The sequence below is a fragment of the Terrapene carolina genome, unplaced genomic scaffold (assembly GCF_002925995.2).
Source record: "Terrapene carolina triunguis isolate 2854851 unplaced genomic scaffold, T_m_triunguis-2.0 Scaffold88, whole genome shotgun sequence".
Classification (NCBI taxonomy): Eukaryota; Metazoa; Chordata; order Testudines; family Emydidae; genus Terrapene; species Terrapene triunguis.
Window position 1 is genome coordinate 27,687,460 of NW_020664439.1, and position 20,062 is coordinate 27,707,521.

At 39.9% G+C, this 20,062-nt stretch overlaps 1 protein-coding gene across 1 annotated transcript; it reads right to left on the reverse strand.

Moving 5' to 3' along the window:
• Positions 1 to 385: 385 nt before the first annotated feature.
• Positions 386 to 16,843, reverse strand: CCNL1 (cyclin L1). The gene is made up of 11 exons (XM_024192680.3): positions 16,013 to 16,843; positions 15,576 to 15,650; positions 15,184 to 15,293; positions 7,964 to 8,084; positions 7,471 to 7,535; positions 5,804 to 5,903; positions 5,556 to 5,660; positions 5,114 to 5,255; positions 2,481 to 2,592; positions 2,249 to 2,347; positions 386 to 1,172 (listed from the first exon to the last, which is right to left on the reverse strand). Exons 1-11 carry the CDS (start codon positions 16,271 to 16,273, stop codon positions 824 to 826), a joined length of 1,539 nt encoding a protein of 512 aa, XP_024048448.1. The 5' UTR covers positions 16,274 to 16,843; the 3' UTR covers positions 386 to 823.
• Positions 16,844 to 20,062: the final 3,219 nt, after the last annotated feature.

A 20,062-nucleotide genomic window follows, 5' to 3' on the forward strand; every position in this document is an offset into this window, starting at 1 on the left:
TGTCACCACCTGAATCCTGCTCCCCTGACCCAGTGGAAGTGAGAGTTTGGGGGCTGCGCTTCCAAGGCACATGTGGGGCAGGCTCAAGGCATAACATGAGCATCACTCTCCTATCCCAACACCCATTTTAAAAAATCCTAAATCATGGCAACACATCTGGAACCTTCCCCTGACCAACTGGTGAGTTGGGACCCACCCCATGGGAAACAAGATACTACTCCAACAACACAAGCAGTAAAAAGATTCAGTACCATCTACAAGCTCTGTGTTTAAATATTTCAAATCTTATTTGAGGTATCAACAGTGGAGGTGATAATTCAGTCTAACAAAGCAGTTTGCTCCGAATTAGCTTTGGTAATAATTAGAACAATTTAATTCAACGGAGCAGTAAAAAACAGCGCTATATTTTATTTCTTGTAAAAATCTTTATACACATGCAGACTAAAACCAGTGTAAGAAAGTATCCACCATTGTTTAGACAAATAACTATACTTAAATATAAGCGTCTGCAATTGGCCTGTATAAAAATAAGGTACTTTTTTTAAACAGAAATATGTTCTCCAGTTCTGATATTGATAAACAACACACAACTCTAATACGTACAATTTAACCTGATCATTATTTTCAATTGTTTGATACTGCTAAGGTATTTTATGTGCAAAAATTTAACATAGTTCTTCCAAAGAAAAATGTCCTACATGTTTTAGAAAATTAGATGTTGGACTTTAAATAAATCAATTCCTAATCAGTTTCTTCTCCAATCTCACAGTCCATACACTGTATTATATATAGGTTTAACTAAAATCAGGTACAGGCCCAAAACCTAACGCCTGTGTCTGCTATGTCCTGAACGACTGCTGCTATGGTGCTTGCCTTTATGAGATCTCTCAAAAGAGCGGGATCTTTCACGCCTGTCCCTGTGATGTCCCCGTTCATGCCTGTGTTTCTTGGCAGCCTCGGCGTGATCCCTGGATTTACTCTGAGAACGCGAGCGAGATTTTTTCCTTTTGTGACCATGTCTATTTGCACTCTTCAACTCATCCCTGCTGTGCTTGGCTTTTAGGTGTGGAGATCCATGATTATGATGTCTGTGAGGACTGCCACTGTGACTGCGGGACCTGCTTCTTGACCTTGAGCTGTATGTTCCTGATAGACTCCTCCTATTATTGTAACTTACAAAAAAAGTTAAAATTAGGATGTTTACATCTTTGTATGCTGTGAAAATAAAACTTATACAACTGCCTCAATTTTAAACAGAAGGTTTGAAAAAAGTCAATAAGCATCCATCAAGTACAGGGCATAAGGATCCTATTGTTAGACAAAGTACTTTAACAGTGTGTTCCAAACTTTTGAAAGCTGAGCTTCCCCCCTCATCAAGAGCAAAGCAACTCCACCCTACCTTCAACCCACTCAGTGGTATTGAAAGCTCAACATAAGCAACCACTCAAGCGTAGATTGTAGTTCTTTCTATGCTTACTCTTTTTTACATGCTGTGGGCAGTGAAGTGTTAAGTGACATGCCAAATAAGTTTGATCACAGAATTAAGATCATTCACATCCCTGAATCATCATTTAAGGCTCTTTACAAACTCCAGTAGACACTGCATTGGTTAAAAACACTGATACAGGGTTTTCTTTGCATCAATAGCTAAAGATTTGTACATGTGTTCAACTCCTAGCAGTGCAAATGATAAATGGGTATCCACAGAACAAGTTTTGGTCTCCAAAGCTATACATTTAAATGGCTAAAACATTTCCACATGTGTTCCTTAATATGGATCTTATATACACTTCAGATATTTGGGGAGGAGTTTACAACATGCATTGAAAATTTGGTTGCATAAGAGACTCAATTTCTTATAGCACTTTCAGACATACAACTACTCCTACCGTTTTAAGGGAAGTGCTTAAGAAAATTCTCATATTTAAAATGGAAAACTTAGGTGCAAATGATGATTTTCAAACAAAAACCGTAAGAGGACCTTACTCTCTGCCATAGTTGAGTTTTAGTATTATAGTTGATTTATCTTAAGCATGTATGGATATTCTTATACCACTGATTTTCATCCACTACCATGTGCATTTGAATATCTACTGGATACCAGTACAACTGTGTGATACTATAATAGAGGGATTTGCTGTTAGTAAACTAACTATTGTAAGACCATCTACTATATGGAATGCCATTTTGAATTATTCTCTTAAAACAAGTTAGTCATTTAGCAATCAAAAAGTACTATTTTACTTACTGTCTCCTAGGAGTATGAGATCTAGACCGTGACTTTGTTCTTGACCTTGATCTACTAGCACTTCTGCTGCTTCTACTTCTCTTGCTTTCTTTTCTCATGCTTAAATTAAAAAGAAAATTTGAAAATTACACTTAGCAAAAGCAAATTTATTTTCACAAAACTAGATGGCAAAGACTCATTTGAAAGTGCCTGACTTAAGTTTGACTGGCTTAAAAAGCCAGATTTTTCCTACCCATTGTAAGGACTCTCTGAAGCTAGTTGCCTTTCTTCTGGTTCTTTTTTAATAGTTTTGGCATTCACAGATACTGGCGTTTTCTCCTCAGTTTTCATTTCTCTTGGGGAAGCTAAGAATGAGAGCAAATAATTCAAGGTTAAGATGTTATACACTAGTGGTAGAATTTGACATCAAGGAACAGGATTTTTTGGTACATTTTATGCAAGTGTTAACTTTATATAAGCGCTAACTTAAAAACTTTTAATGCTGACTGCTGCTTTCCTCTTTCCATTTAGTAGCTGCTCCTGTAAGTGAAAATATTACATTTAAAGACACCAGTAAAATCTTTTATTTAAGTAGTCTGTAAATCATACGATGGCAAGTACACTGTCTAATGCGTTTTTTTCTTTAAAGATGTATTTATCCTTTCGCCCAAGGTACATGTAATAGGCACAAATTATGAAACAAGATGAAGTATGTCTCTCCATCAAGAGTAATACCCTGCTCTAACCCGCTCCTCTCACACATACTTCGTAGAACCCTGGGAAAATATAGCCCTTGTACCTTGTCCTGAAGTCAGAATTAGGCTGTTGGAACAAAATTCTGAGAACAGAAGCCAGTTCTAGTTGGCCTCATTGAAAGCTGCAGCCAAGGTGTTCTTGCTTAGTTAAGATATGAAACTTATCTTACTACAGTAAAAGCTTTGTTGTCCGGCATGGGTTTAGTCAAAAATTCTGGTTAACTAAGCGTTATACTTACCAATGGAGGGAGGGAGTCTGGGTGCAGGAGAGGGCTCAGGGCTGGGGCATGGGAAGGGGTGCGGGACGCAGGCTCTGGGAGGGAGTTTGGGTGTGGGATGGGCTCAGGGCTGGGGAGGGGGCACAGGAAGGATTGCGGGGTGCTGAATCCAGGCAGCACTCACCTTGGGTGGCCGCCCACAAGTGGCAATATGTCCCTGCTGCTCCTAGGTGGAGGTGCAGTCAGGTGGCTCTGCATGCTGCCTCTGCCTGCAGGTGCTTCACCCCCCCCCTCCCCCTCGCCAGCTCCATTGGCCATGGTTCATGGCCAATGGGAGCTGCGGAGCTAGGAGTGCACAGAGCCCTGTGGCCATTCCTCCACCTAGGAGCAGCCGGCACACGTTACTGCTTCCGGGGAGCCCCACAGAGCCAGGCAGGGAGCCTGCCAGTCCTGCGCCAACCATACTTTTAATTTGTATTGGGAGATATCAGAAATATCAGTTTCTAGAACTTTACCAACCGGAAAGTGCTGGATAACACAGCTTTTACTGTACTAGCTTGAGCACGTAAGCTCATGGACCCACACAATCAGGTCATCAAACCACGAGCACAACATTTAGGGTTTCATTTCAAAACCAATGCCATGAATTGCACCACATACTGGATGTTATTTGAGAGGAAGGTTTTATCTTATGCCTCGACTAACCAACGGCAGAATTACCATTACAAATTGAGTTGCTGGCTTGTTCTGAACGCCCTCAAATCCCATTTTCACTCAGCTTTGAGGGAGCTAGTCATACATAAAATTATCCCCTCACCCTCCCTTTAGGAGTCCATAAGGGACTTTTACATGCACTACTTCAAAGAACTTTCAAAGTTCAACCAAATTGCAAGTTCTCAAGGAATAGCTGTTACTTTGAAAGATACAAAACAAAATAAAGATTTAGTTTCTATACATTTGCTCTAGTCTTCAGATAATGTACTGTAATCATTTACTGTGTGTTTGTACATTGCCTAGTATAATCATGCCCAACCTAGCTGTGGCCTTTAAGTGCTACTGGAATTTAAACGTTAAAAATATAATTGAAAGAGATGTATTGGCAAAAAGTTGAGACTTGTATGTTCTAAACTGACAGGATCCTTTTAAAGTTCTTTACAGCATAATTTTAATTATTGGCTGGTCCGTTAAATGTATAACTAAAGCTATGTTCTATGCACTGTGGCTATTCTATATTATTGCCAAGACAGCACTGCTACTGGAGCTTCCATTTCTAGATTTCTGAATTGTTCACATTCACAGCTTTGAATTGCAGTGGTCCTACTGTACCTTGATGGATAAACACATACTGAAAAGTGTTTTAAAACAATTTTTAGAAATACCTAGCACAAGGAAAATAATGAGCAGGCACATCTGTTAAAAGAGGAATTGAGTTGTGTTATGTGACTAGATTTCAAGTTAACAGTGTCACTTTAAATATTCTATTGCATTTCAGAAACACTGGCATATGAAAATCCCACTTACTCACACAAGCCATACTTACAAGCTTTCAGTATTTATTATGTACTTCCACAGTAAAGATACAGTGATGCATATGCTGAATGTGTACCATTAAGTGGCATTAACCAAGTAGTATGACATAATGAGCATCTAATCGATATTGCAATTTTCCTTCAATATCACATTATTGCAGATTGCCAATAATGGATGCCAATGAAAATCCAGTAACTGAAAGTAATTAAAATGTTATCCTCTAGCTTTAACCATATGAAAAGTTTTACATAACTTCACAACTCTCAATGGAGAATGAGAAATTTTACATCTCATTCCTTCTACTGCATCAAGGTATAGAATCAGAAGAGATTCATTATATATAGACATCTTCCTACAGGACTGTTGCTTGCATTGTAACTTACATGGTTTGGAAGCAGGAGAAAAGCCACCCAGTGTTGAGAGAGCTGGAGTACCATCTGGGTTTAATCCTTTTGCTTTAAGTTTAGCTTCCTGTAATGCCATTTTTCTCTTTTCTACTTCTTTATCCAGCAATTCATAATTAGGCTGTTTAAGAGAGGAATATGCACTGTCAAGATTTTGGACCAAGATTACTCTAATCAATGTACCACACCTATTATTGTATCTGACACCCATGCATTAAGCAACATATCTAACATGGGTTATATGTGATTCACTCTCTCATGCTCTTCCCCAAGGAGGGAATGGTGAATACAGGGGAGCATTTTTCTGGTAGATTTTGAATTGTACATGTTTACATATGTGTTCAAACTCCAACATACACACCCTACTTGGCAATGCTAACTTTATCTTCATTTAAGTTAGTCAATTCTAAACACAAGCTACCTTTTTCCTAGTATAAAGCTTCAGAGTTGTTATACATATCTCCTGAATCTCATCTTCTGTGGTGCCAAAGAGTAGAAACCAATGAGGACGGGTAGGCAGTGGAATCTAAAAGACAGAATTAAGCCTTAATATCTAAAGATCAAAGAAATCTGACCTTTAGTATCATTACAGAGGTTTTCCGGGAACAAAAACAAAGTTACTAATAATGAATATGCCAATCCCAAGCAATTAAACACAAACACGCTTACCTGAAGAGCTCTAGCAGCAAGATAAATACAAGCACATGCTATTGTCTCTGGTTGAAAACGAACGAACACATTAGTTCGAAGACTGTCATTCATGTAATTCCTAAAAAAAAGTTAATTACAAGTTCGTCTCATGTTCACTTATCACTTTCAGTTTAAAGAAACAAAACTGGAGACTCAATCTACTTTATTATTTTTTCTTTAACTTACATATACTTATTGCCTTTTTTAGACTGTAGTACTACCACCACTGTAGTTTTAAAGGGTTTAACATTTTGAATTTGTTGCTTCACTTTTGTAACATCAAAATATGCACCATTGTCATTGCTCTGAAGTCCCAATGCAAGAACTACTTCTCACTTAGAAACAGAACTCTGAATGTCACCAAATGAGGGATTTTTGCAAATTTTATGGTTAAAATTCATTTTTTCCCCAAATACTTTAGGATATTCTAAGAAGTGTCCATCAAACTAAACTTTACAAATCTATAAAGTCTAACGAATAGTTTGTCCAGTTATATGATCAGCCATGCATGTTTTTCTGTAGGTGTTTTCTGTCACTTAAGCAATGAAAGCCCTCTACCCAAGAGGTAAATCCTTTTTTGTCTGAAACTCAAGTGTTTAAGAACTGATATACTTTTATATCCACTACCATTATGAGGTAGCTAAACATATGACTAATAAAGTCCGTTAAATGTTCCACATAATACACCAGCTCTGCTTCAACTTTATTTATTCTATTTTGGAAGCAGATAACCATCTTAGCTGCTTGCCCTGTGTCAACCATTTAACCCTGTGTTGGATAAAGTTAAAAATAACTGCATCTTTCAATAATCATTGGGACTGGTTACTACAAATTGCATAGTTAACTTCACACTTACTAAATTATAGCACTTTTCCTCTACCAAGCTAGTATTGTCAAGTATTGTTATGCCAATAATGACTTTTGAACTTCAGGGACAGCTCTAAAAATTTATAACATGTGAATGACAGAAGTTAACAGCACAACCAATCACCAGTGATTTATATAAAATGGTGCCCAATGTTCAGTTTCTAAATACTATGATAAGAAATTATGAGCATGCTGTATTCACTGTAAGTAACTTCATAATCCAAGCTTAATTAAGCCAACTGAATCCATATTGGTTGAAAGTAGTCAATCCAAAATGTGTCCATGGGTCCTTTGGATACACTAAAGTAAATAGGTAGGCAACAAATATACATTTAGAAACATGTTGAACAGTTACTTCTAGAAGCAAATATACAAATCCTTTTGACACCCGGACAGAACTAGAAGATGCTGCCAGATGGATATGGACCACTTCAGTGAATCTCGGATGAGAGCTTGCACTGGATTGACTGGAGAGAAGGGCAGCCAATCAGGCCATCCCCAGGTGAGCTGTGGTGCAGAGGGCAGAGTTCTATGACTTACCATCATGGACTACCCTTTAATTAAAGAGTAGAAAAAAGAACAAAGTTAAATTGAGTTCTCCATTAAAGTAAGTTAATCAAACCATGAAAATAGTAAGCAGAAACAAGCATTAAATGTATTGTGAAATGTGTATATTTTAATCTAGAACTTACAGCTCAATGCTTTGCATATGGGACATCAAGCTTGTTATTTCTGCTACTATTTTCCTGGCTAGGAAAAATGGAAAAGAATGAACTTACCAGGCTGTCTGAACGAGGGTTTGATTACGTTCACATTCTAAGACTTGTAAATACATAACAATGATCTGAGGGATAAGAGAAAAAACTCAACTTTAACACACGAGGAAAAGCGATAGATGCATGTTTTTAACACAAGAAACAATTTTCTTATATTTTTACGTGGTGGTGTTCTACTTCAATCCCACAGCAAAGGCTGTAAACCCATACACATCTAGTTCTTCTTGTCCATTGAGACATAGCCCCAATTTTACAACCTTTACAGGACTGTCACCTCTGCCATAGTGTAGGCAAGTGACTTCTACCAAGGCAACCACAAGCTACTAATTGGCCAAATGTTTCCGCTGTGTGGACAATTAACTCCAGTTACCTATAGAGGGGTGTGGGAGGGAGACCCCGGGTCACTTCCAAACCTGCATTTCTTCTATTACAGCTCACAGAGATGCTGTCAAGGCAGCTCAATACTTGAAAGCATGTATTTCATTTGACAACTCACCTTATGTGGATGCTTGACATGAACACAAAATCCCAACTCCTTCAGTACCCTCCTTTCTGCTTTGATTACTTGATTTTTGGTGTTTATGTAGTTCTGATCAAGTATCAAGGGGCTTGGAGTCCTATAGTTTGTAAGAAATAAAATCAAAACTGTTTTGCATATCCAGAATAGTTGCATCTCTGTTTTCCCTTCCAACCAACTAATGGCAACAGAAACCTGTTTTAAACTCCTGCAAGCAAGTTTAAGCATTAATCTTGTGCTGTCCAAGTTTAAACTAGTTTAGTTTCAACCTGTAATTCCTGTAGTTTGGCTCTGATTATGGCTAAACTAAGACTGCCATCTTGCTAACATTAGTCCTCTGTTACTGACTGTGCAAACTGCCTTCCAGTCTCAAAACTAAAATAATGTGATTTACAATTTATAATGCAAATTTCAGATACCTACAGTACCAACATTTGAAAGTGAGCAATGAAAATAATCTGAATACACTAACCATTACCTCTAGCAAAAGGCTTGTTTAACTATTTAAGTGCTGTATCAGCCATTACTAAGTTTAATTTAAGCAAGTTAATGTTTTATTGTACTGGAATTGCCTATGCATAGGACAAAAGGGAAGAGTCCATATCAAAATTTGAAAGAAAGCAAGTGTACCAAGATCAGATTTAAAAAGAGTAAATAGAATTTCCAAGGGAGCTTCAAAAGAGACCACCAGTGACCTCTGAGCAAAGAGGACCCCGAAAATTACACACTGCGGTGCATCCTTTTACACAAAGCAGGACACCAAGAAAAGGAACAACCCCCCTGGAATACTGAGCTATTAGAAAAACTAATGGGTGCAGTTCAGTACATCAAATGTTTGCAAGGTAAGAACTCTCAAACAGAAAGGTACACAAACCTGGTATGTCATGCAATTTCCAATGTCTCCACCCACAGTCCTGCAATATATTGTATTCAGGTAATTAAAAAGGTAAAGTCTCCAAAAACAACCCACAACGGCACTAATTACTGCACAGTATAGCAACCAAGCAACATATCCTATTTTGTTTATTCCTCCCTTTTTCTAGGCTTTTGCTTCCTAACTAATTTTTGTCTACATTTTTTCTTTATACTGTTGATTTAGCTTACAAGGTCTTAGAGCAGGGACCTGTCTTATATGTCTGTAAAGTACACAGCATATTTTGGGTGTTATACAAGTCAAAGGATAACAGTTTATCCCCTCAGTAACTAATTATACTTAAAAAAAGTGAATCAAATTGCATTATTTAACTTATCTCCAGCATTCCCAGCAAAACTTTTCTACATTATGATTTGACTGCAAAGATGCAATATCCATCAGTACAGAAAGACTGCAAATGCAACTCAGCATAATAAATATAACATGTGGTACTTATAACACCTCTTTCAGAGACCACCAGTCTGCAACTCACTTCTTCCAGCTGGACCACTGAGGGAAGTAATTAGTGGTCTAGTTCCCCCTGCTGGCAGGATGGGGCCAAATATATTGCAAGATGAACTTTGGAATGCCTTTGATGTTTGGATTAACTGTATGACCTGGGAGCACTCTAAATTATTAATTCCATGACAGCTCAAAATTTGTCATTAAACTGCATTTTACTGATGTACATAACTTCAAGAATCTCAAAGAGCATCTATTCAAAAACTGTTATATTCCTCAAACTCTGAGTCTACTTTGCTAATAAGACATTACATTGTTTAAAGGGGTAGTCTATTTTTTGTCTTGGTCAAGTTATAGTTAAGTTATAGTTATAAATAAATAAATAAATAAATAGATTTCAGGATCCATTCAAAAGTCTGGATTTGGCCCGCAGTCTACCTATTGACCACCCCTGCTGCACTAAAGCATAGTCACCCACGTTTTAAGCAAGAGTAACTAGTTTATGAATCATTGTTCAACTGAGGAAAAAGTCAACAAATGTTTGGTTTTTTAAAGTGAAGCTGAATCAGTAGTATCTCAATTCTCTATAGTTGTCACATGTTTAAGATCATCACCATGTACATAAGGTAAGATGCAGCAAGTTACCAAATTTGGAAACAAACTCATTCGAATCTTCTATAGGGATAGAAATACCTGGGGACGTGATTATGCCATCAATCTTATTAAATCTGTTTCCCACAGACAAGTAAATATTTGACAATGACTTGTCTAATAAGTACAGACTATATGCAGCCTATTCCACTTCAGATACTGCAAAGATTACAACCCAGTTATCAAAATATCTCCTCTTACTTTTAGGAGGGGATCATTGCTAAAGGAGGAATTTTTGAAGAACTATTAGGTCAGCAGGGATTCAATACTTTTAGTGTCTCCTGATGAGTTTTAAGATATGCTGAGACTTATCTTAAATGCTTAGGGTGGGATTTTAGATAAACTGCTTGGGTTAGAATACTAAAGCTAGGCTTATTCTGAAGCCTAGCTAAAGCATTTCAGAGACCATATTAAATTGGATATTATATTTTATTTATGAGTCTAACAACCAAAATATTAGCAAAACCATTATGTTTCAAGGCAAAAAACTTGATAGTTTAGCCGTATCTATTCAACTCCTCCTCTTGTTAGTAGTATGCTACTTTGTGATAAGTGACAGAGAAACATCTCACTGAACACTTAAGTCCACAAGTCAGGACCGAGTCTGACCATTTTTATAGGCCTACTGTAGACGTTTGTGACAGCAGTTCATATACAATGGTTATTTCCTACCTTCCATTAATATAGGCTTTTGCAAAGACGAATTCTCGAACTACATAAGAAACTCCAACATATCATGAAGACCTACAATGCTATCCAGACCTATAACCACCAGAAAGATTAGAAAATAGAATTATAAAGGACTCCATATTGTAGTCTGATTTTCAGAGGGGCTGAGTACTTACAGCACCTACTTGAGCAGTAGGCCCTCAGCACCAAAATGATAGGGAAGGGACGATAATCAAGCCATTAAAGGATGTCTGTTTTACTCAGTTACCCAGACATGCACCATGTTCATCAGGGACATCAGTTTTATGGTACTACAATCCTAACAAAGAGTCCAGAGAAAGAACTTATGTTCATAGCATCTAGATAGCATTAAAAGAAATGGAAAACTCATGATGTGCAATTTGGGATTTATCTACTTTATCACAAATATGATTCTGCATAAAAGGCAGTCAATTGTGCCCTACTGGTGACAGAAATTAAGTCTTAAATTTTTAAGCTAACAAAGAATAATTACACATGCGTCTGACGAAGTGGGTATTCACCCACGAAAGCTTATACTCCAATACATCTGTTAGTCTTAAAGGTGCCACAGGACTCTCTGTTGCTTTTTAAAGAATAATTAGGAATTTACACCATTCTTAAGATGGCATGTTCTAAAACTTCTTAATTTGCACCTATCTCCTAGTAAGAGGAAAGAAAAAGTTGCCACTGCTTCTTCCTGCAAATGTCCTCGGTCATAAGGATTTTCATTGTGCGCAACGCTCTGAATAGCCATTTTGCTGCTGGCCTGAAAAGGGGGGGGGGGGGAAGGGGAGGAGGGAAGATCAAGTGCTGCAAGGACTATTGAGATGTCTACTCTACCTACGCATCAGAAGTGCATCCCAAAGCAGCTTTCAGATTCTCTTCCTGAACACTGCACCCAACAATCTACCTTGCAATACATTGCAATGCATTACAGTTAAAGTGCCAAGTTTCACTAGAAAGGAAATATGTACGCAGAACATGGAGCTAGTGGCCATAACCTAGATAGCCTAACATTAAAGGTTAGTCACAAAATAATCTAAAACTATGACTAGTGAATCAGACCATAAAACGAGGATGTTTTGTAATACTAATTAAATGAACTGCCAAAAGTGAAGAAAAGTGAAAGAAAAGTCTTTTCTATCTTTTACCACTCCTAATTGGAATCACCACCTTTGATACTGATATTAGAACATTTTTTCTGTTTCCATTAGAAAGCAGATGGATAAGAGAAACAGAAGATGAAAGAAAAACCCTAATTAACATTTGTAAACATTAAAAATACCTCACACCACAGATGTGATCCACTCAGATCGCTCATTGCCACTGAAAGAGCCTGAAATTTGTCACATTATTTAATGTGACAAAAGATGAAATAAGAGTTCTATTTTGTGTGATATTCTAACTGAAACACTGCAGGCGTCAAGATTTGCATATATTACAAGCCAACGTCATGAAGTTATTTCACTGATGATGTAAAAGAGTGGCTTCCTAAAAGCTTCCCTTAAATCAGTTCATAAGACTATAAAACTGATGTCAGAGGAGGAGTGGGTGTTTATATATAATATAGTTAGCAAAAACCAGGGGCTATAACCCACATCAACTGCAACTTATGTTCCACATGCTAAACATGGCTCAATATATGCAGTTAAGTATGTTTTCAGATATTCCAAAAGAACAAGTTCTTAGTGTGCGGTTATGAAAAACAGGCTTTCAATTTAATACCACAGATACTTATTCATGCACACAAAAATTTTATGTACAATACTCCGTGGCATATTGTCACAGTGAGAATACAACAGAAGCATTTATTTGTCAAAAAAATATCTTTAGCCCTGTGCCTACTACCTAGAAGTGAGCTACTTAGTTGACCAAAGGCTTTGTATGAGCTTCTGACTTGAGAATTCAGGCGTCTGAGCCCCAATCATGCGAACACATGCACAGGTGAGGTAGTTAAAGTTTTTTGTTTTTTTAAGCACAAGACTGTGCGTATGCTAGGTCAGGGCCTTTTTTGTATTCTTGAACAACAAAGTTTATATATCAAATCTCAACCGTAAGAGGGAAAAGTTAGAACTAGGAACCAGTAAGTGTCTAAAGAAGGATATAAAGAATGAGTATTTAATGCTTCAACAGAAGTCAGAGTTTTAGTACTTTACAGATTAACAGAAATTAGACTAAGGCAATATGAAAACTAAATGTAACATAACTAGACTGTTTCAATTCTTCTTGTGTCACGATGTCAGTGAAAATTCTAAATAGAGCCTAAGTGTTAGCTTCAAATAAAAAAATATTAAACTAATATACTAAAAACCTGGACAGCAAAGAAAAAAGCTTATAACAAGATACAGGAGTTCTTCCAAATGGTTCACCAGCGGCCAACCTGTTAGTCCCCCGATTCCAGTGACCTATTCTCAGAGCACTGGCTTCTCCTTGGGGATTTTCGATACTTCACTCACTGTTGCCATGACGACAGCTTCATCTCTATGTACCACTCCACATCACCCAGGCTTTGGTAAATGTAGCTGGTCGCTGTATAGTCGGTTGCAAGGGAAAAAAGAGCTGAAGTTAATAACGTGTACAGTTTACGTATTAGTAAGCTTGTAAAAAGTACAGAAAAAATGTTTATATCCAGCTTGTTTTAGAAAAGCAAGCCTGAGTGTCACACTTCGACATTAAGATTAATTTCATGCAGATTCATTTCTCAGAATCTTAAGGCAATGATACCCATTTCGCTATAAGTGAATTAACAAATGGGTCAAGAAGTGATCTCTGTCTCTTTGGGCATGATGCATTGTAGACCCCACTTAACATGCGTAAATGATATTCTGAATTGGAACAGGCTATCTGGAAAAAAATAAGTTTCTCTGATCCTTCCAACACCATATAAAAGTTAACTCATTCTTATTCTCATAGCACAGAAAAGCATTTTTATATCACCAATTAACCGTTAGTCTCTGGCTCAAAGGTGAGACATTAAGTGAACCAGTTTTAGTAATCAAATAAGAAGATTCCTTTGTCGTAATTATGGTAAATGGTAATCTTCAAGAGATTCCATGGAATCCAAACTGTAAATTTACAGAATTCTCCCAGTGCCAACAAGTGCAAGAAACCATTAGTTCCTCATGTTAAAAACTAGGTTCCATTCAAATCAGACACAGCTAGTCAATTTTTCTATTACTAAAACTGACTTTAAAGAGGTGAGCAAGTGGCAATAAAAGAAAGTTTAACATAAACTGGCTATATTTTGTGCATTGTAAGTACTGAATACGTAAAATAAATTCACCATAAATACAAATTTCCCTAAACTTTTTCTATTCTGTTTCTTCAAAAAGTCAACTTGTAGAATATTTTTTTTTAAATTCCCCTTTCCGCCTGGCAAGACAGACTACAGAAGATAATAGTTTTATTTTTAACTAGTAGAAAAGAAAGTCCTTCAGAGCTTTAATTTACTGTATTCTGTATCTTTCAACATAATCAATACAACTAGGTAGGTTTACTAGAGACAACACAGGTGAGGTAATACGACTGAAATGGCTTCATGAATATCTGCAGAAAGTCTGAATTACTGTTTAAAAGCCAGATTTAAATATTGCCTTCTTGTGAAATATTTATTGAGCATTCCTCCCCTTCAAACACATTCCCTGCACCTTCTTTAATCTAATAATGTAACCAAGCTTGCTTTACACTTAAAAAAACAAAAATTAAGCACTCAACTGAAAAAGGCTCTACAAACTAAAAGCGGAATCACCACAGAACCACACACAGATCAGATAAATGAATATAAGTTTCAATTTTACTGATTTGAAAGTTCTCACTGTACCATTAAAGTACCACTCATGTTCTGTAATCACAGGTGCCTCAGCTTCCAAGATTCAATCCTACATTCCTTGCTGATGATGTGTCATTAAAGCTCCATACACTGTAGATCAAATCATACTTTCCACTGTCACTTTATTAAACTGCTTTCTCACCACAAATGCTGTTATGCTTATATACTTCAGTCTATTTTACTGTCTACAGTAGCCAAGTATAGAGAATATTCTAACAAGATATGTCACTAAGATACTACAGAATTACTTAATTTTCACAAAGCACTTTAGCAAAGTAGACCTACCCTAAAGATTAAAAAAAAAATACAAAAAAATACAAAACAATCTGCCAGCTAACCAAACTTATACCTAAGACTTCCTTTCAGAAACTCAAAGACCCCCCCCAATTCAATTAGGAACAGACTTTACATTGGAACCAATACTCAGACCTGCAGCTATATGAATCCTGCTTTCAGAGCAATATATTTCTGCCTTTTCCAAATCATCAAAGTCACATTGATGGAGACCAGCTGCAGAAACGTTAATGTGTATGTAATAGCCAATTCTCAATTTTAGAGTGTTGGACTTAGCCTGGAAGATCAAACTGGTTTGATAAATCTGGCATATATTACAGTGATAGTGGGTGGATATACTGAAAATAGAGCCAGTCTTACCTTTTTGCTCTTAACTGGCGCAAATGATGAAAGACATTTATCACATCTCTTATACGACGAGGTGCTTCTTCAATTTTGGAAGCGAGATTGATGCAGGCCATAGCAACAATCTGAAAAGAAGCCCATTTCCGTGAGACGGAGATTTGTAGGTCCCACTGGACACGTTACACAATCAGATGGAGAAACCACCCCCTAAAAGCTGAAAAACGCCGCTTTACCGGCACTACTTCCCTAAGGAAGTGCCGGGAGGGCCCGGGGCCGGGCTGGTGCCCTCCCGCAGTTCCCATGCAGACCGGACCAAGGAGCCCCACGAAGCTGGGACTGGGTGAAAGCCTCAAGCAGCCCGCGCCCCACCCCGGGACAAGCGGGTACGCCGGCCGGCCGCGACTCACCTCGAAGTTGTGTTTGACGAAGGACTTGGAGTAGAAGAAGCGGTGGAACAACACCTGCCCCGTCGCCATCGCCACCTGCGAACACAAACCCCCGGCCAGGGGGAGATGAGCCAGCTCAGTCGGCGGGAGCGGAGCCGGCTCAGCCATCTCCCCCGGAGAGCCGGCTCCGGCACTAGGCCGCCGCCATTTTGTGTCAAGCACCCGGCTGGCACCCTCCCCCTCCCCCACTCCGACCTCCACACACACGCGCCTTCCCTGCAGCGCCTCCTCGCCACAATGGCGGCGCCACCCCTCGCCCTGCGGCCCAAGCCGCGCCGTGACCTTCCGAGGCCAAGGCCTCCTCACCCCCCGAGCCGCGGCCTAAGGCCAACGGGGCGCGCAGGGCCCCTCCCGCCGCCCAGCCCCCGGGGAGCGGGAGCTCTAGGCCCAACACTTACCTGCGGCAGGCGGAGGAGGATCCCGGCCGCCTGGATGAGCTCGCAGCCCAAGATGCGCAGGTCGGTCTCGCTATGCAGGTCCAGGCCGTCCTGCATGGAGGGGGTGGGCGAGAGCCGCTCCTCGGGGATGAGCGAATGGTCGATGGTGAGCGACACCTCCGAGTACAGCCGGTCCCCAATGAGGATGCCCGGGGCCGCTGGGGCCGGAGGAGGCGCGGCGGGAGCGGCAGCCGGAGAAGTGTGGGTCGCAGCAGAGGCCATGATCGCTGAGCACAGAACCTACCGCACCCGGAGCCGGCCACGCAGAGAATAACCCGGCCTGCCCGGCTTCTAGTGACGCAGTACACCGCGGCGCCTCCGCGCGCTGCGCACTGGGAAAAAAGAGTTCCGCCGCGCGTACCGCCTCAGCGCCGTGGTGACGCGTTCAGGAACGTAGTAGGGCCTTAATGCCCGCGGTGGGCGGGGCCATGGTACGGGGACGTTTCGCTGCTGGCCCGGGAGAAGCGGGTTAAGAATGAGAACGCGGGGCGCATAACTAGAGCACAACGCTGGGAGCCCGAACTCCTGGGTTCCGTACCCAGCTCTGCCACAGACCCAGTGCCCCGGGGGTGTGCTTCAGTCTCCTCATTCTGTAAAATGGCTGTAATCACACACCCCTTTGTGAAGGGCTTTAGGGCCATCAGGCGGAAGGTGCTTATACATTAAACGCGGTACCTTGTAACGTGGGATAAGCAGCAACCCCTGCATACCTGCTCAGTCATTGGGGGGCATAGGCAGAGTTGGGATGCTGTAGGAATGATGCTATGCACCTACTGGTAAAGTTTGAAGGAGGTTTCCAGTCCCAGCACCCTTGGTTAAAATAATGCATTAGGAATCGAGAAGGCCAGGACCAGACTCACACTTAATATGTGCCGTAATTTCCTACAGAATGCTGCTGCATAACTTGTGTGATCTCTGTTCCAAGCCTATTTATTTTTAATGGTTCTAGAAAAATCTTATTTGGCAAAACTGTTATTTTGAAATAATGGTCCTTCATTTACAATCAGGAGGCCCCAAATTTTAAGATAAGACCAAGCCTTGTCCAAATGATAGTGCCATCATCATAGGCACAGCCCATGTATTAAAGCTGAGATTCTGTCAATATTTTAATTACTGCCTTTTTGTAGGGAGGGAGTAGGGGGCAAATAGAATTAGCTCATGTACGAATGAAAACAATCCCTTCTAAAGTCCACTGTTTGAAAAATATGTATAGGTATTTTTTATTAATAAAAATACTAACTTAACCAAATTTGCTAAACACTGTATAAGTACTGAGCTCTGAATCATAGATCCAGAATTTAGTAAGATGCTCACCCTAGGGCTTGTGGATTTTTATGTCCTGCTCAGTCCTCTTCTCATCTTTGTGGGGAAACTTCTCCTCTGTCTCTTCCCAGTATTCCAGATCCTCAAAATAGCCATCACGAAATCCCCATAAATCATAAACACTTAGAAGAGTTCTGAGGAGTGGCCAGGGTGAACAACAGTACAGGTGATATTTATCCTGTTCCTCGGTGTCTAATACAGGGTTGATCTCAGAACTGGAGAAGAAATTATGGTCCTCTTGGCAGTCTTCATTGGGTTATTTAAGCCTTATCTTATTCACTAATAACCAATCAACCAACAAATACTTAACTATAATCCACAACAGTGTTTTATTGCAGACTTTCCTAATCCAAATTCATTCCTTTTGTGTTATCACCATTTCTATATTTATTTTAACCTCTCTAATCTAGATTTATTGGACAAAACTCATCCTAGTGAAGTCTGTGGAGTTACAGCAGGGATGAATTCGAGCTCATCGCACTACCATTTCCCTATTTTTCATTTTTGTGTAGGGGCTTTTGAGGGGCAGCTCATGTATTTGACAGCTCTTGCATCCTAGAAGAGGGGACTGAACCTCACTGAGTGTTGTGCCTGACAGAAGTGGCAGCAGTGTTAGCAGCTACCCACTCCTCTTGTATAGGTCATTAAACAACCTCCTCAAAAATGCTAACAGTCCTCTTGCCATCTGTGAGGCCCCACTGGCTGAAGTATTTTGTCATGCCTCTTTTTCCCATCAGCCTTCCCAACCTAGGGGCTGGGCTCCAGGAGCCCAATATAAACTCTGACAGCTGGATTCCAGCTGCCAAACTCCACTTGAACCTGCTGCTTCCAACATTCCATGCTCCTGATTGGGGCTTACCTCTGCCAGTCAAGTATAGTCATGAAGCAGGACTCTCACAAACCCCCATTCACAGCCTACTCTTCTTTCAAGCTTCACTTCTCTAATGCAGTGGTATAACGAGTCACAATTTTGGTACTGCTATCAGCTTGTGGGGCAGGATAGCTGTTGTTACTGTGCAATGAGACTGAGGCAGACTGCCTCATGGGGAAGGAAAGTACTAAAATCCAGGTACAAACCTGCCTGGTAACCTACGGGAACATTCACATCACACCCACATATAGTCTGGCCTGATCACTTTTAAGATGGGAAAGGAACATCCAGACCTTCCTGATTACTCTCTTGGGTTAGTAGGGAACATGTACACACACATAAAGACCTGCCAGCTCACTCTGCTAGAAAGGAAGGAAACTCACAACCATACACAGTCCTGCCTGTTCCCTCTCATGATGGGGGAGAGGAAACTATCACACCCACAGCTACATACAGGCCTGCCATAGCGGAGAGTGAGATCATAATAATAACTTGAATTTATTACAGCAGTTTTCATCCTAAAGTGATTTATAAACTATCATTTGTAAATTATTTGAAGTTGGGGGTTTTGGTATAAATTCTTTGTTTTTAATAGCACAAGCTTGGAAAACTCAACACTTTCATGGAGAAGTATAAGATACATTTTATCCACAGAGACCCGATTGACTCTCATATAAACATTCATTTAATTCTGGTGAATAGGACTAGCTAAATACATATTTAAACATTTAAAACATTGTTATTCAACTAATTAAGTAAGCATTTGTGGCATGGACTAGAACAGGGGTCGGCAACATTTGGCACGCGGCTCGCCAGGGTAAGCACCCTGGCGGGCCGGGCCAGTTTATTTACCTGCTGACGTGCATCGCTCGCCCCGCTTCCCGCCGCCCCCATTGGCCCAGGACAGCGAACCGCGGCCAGTGGGGGCCGCGATCGGCCGAACCTGCTGCGTAGCAGGAAAACAAACTGGTCCAGCCCGCCAGGGTGCTTACCCTGGCGAGCCACGTGCCAAACGTTGCCGACCCCTGGACTAGAATATTCTCACAGGAAATGGTCTCCTGCTGCAACATACATGTAGCACTAAAGCAAATAAATTTATTTTTAAAGCAAGAAAACATCAGTAATATAACACTGTCATGTTATGACTTTATTTCTTTTCTACAAGGTGACTGATTTAGGTGTAAACCGTTTATTGATAGATGTTGGTCCAGTAGAGTGACAGTTGCTCAGTACACTAACATTCATCTGCTATATTCTGGCTGGCTTAGAAACCTATCAGGTGCTTCAGCCAATAAGATGCCAGCTTACTCATATACCCTTTAAAAACTACTGTATTGGTACGATTAAACTGGTCTTTGGCTAAATCTGATAAGGTCAGCTATCCAGTAATGTGACTGATCATCACAGATTCCATTTGGTATACTTAAGTGATTGACTGCAGCAATTTAAATGTAGAGGTCATTAGAACATCTTCAAGTTGATAAATGTACATCCATATTTTTCTCTGGTGAAAGCTCTTAATCATTCTAGTGGCTTATGGTAAAGATCCCTCAGAGAGGAAAAACTTTTGGGATGTAACAACACAGAGGACATGCAAACCGTGGTCCTGGATAAACAAGGATGATAGAGCTTTGTTTGTACCTTAAGTGACACCTGAGAGCATGGGAAGGATTTGGATTCAGATGATAAAGGACTCTTAAAAAAAAAAAAAAAGACGTTTTCCCCCCCCCCATACACACAACACTTGGTTGAATTACAGTACAAGATAATTTTACAGCTGAACTGTAGTTCTTTTCATCCCTAAACCAACCAACCAA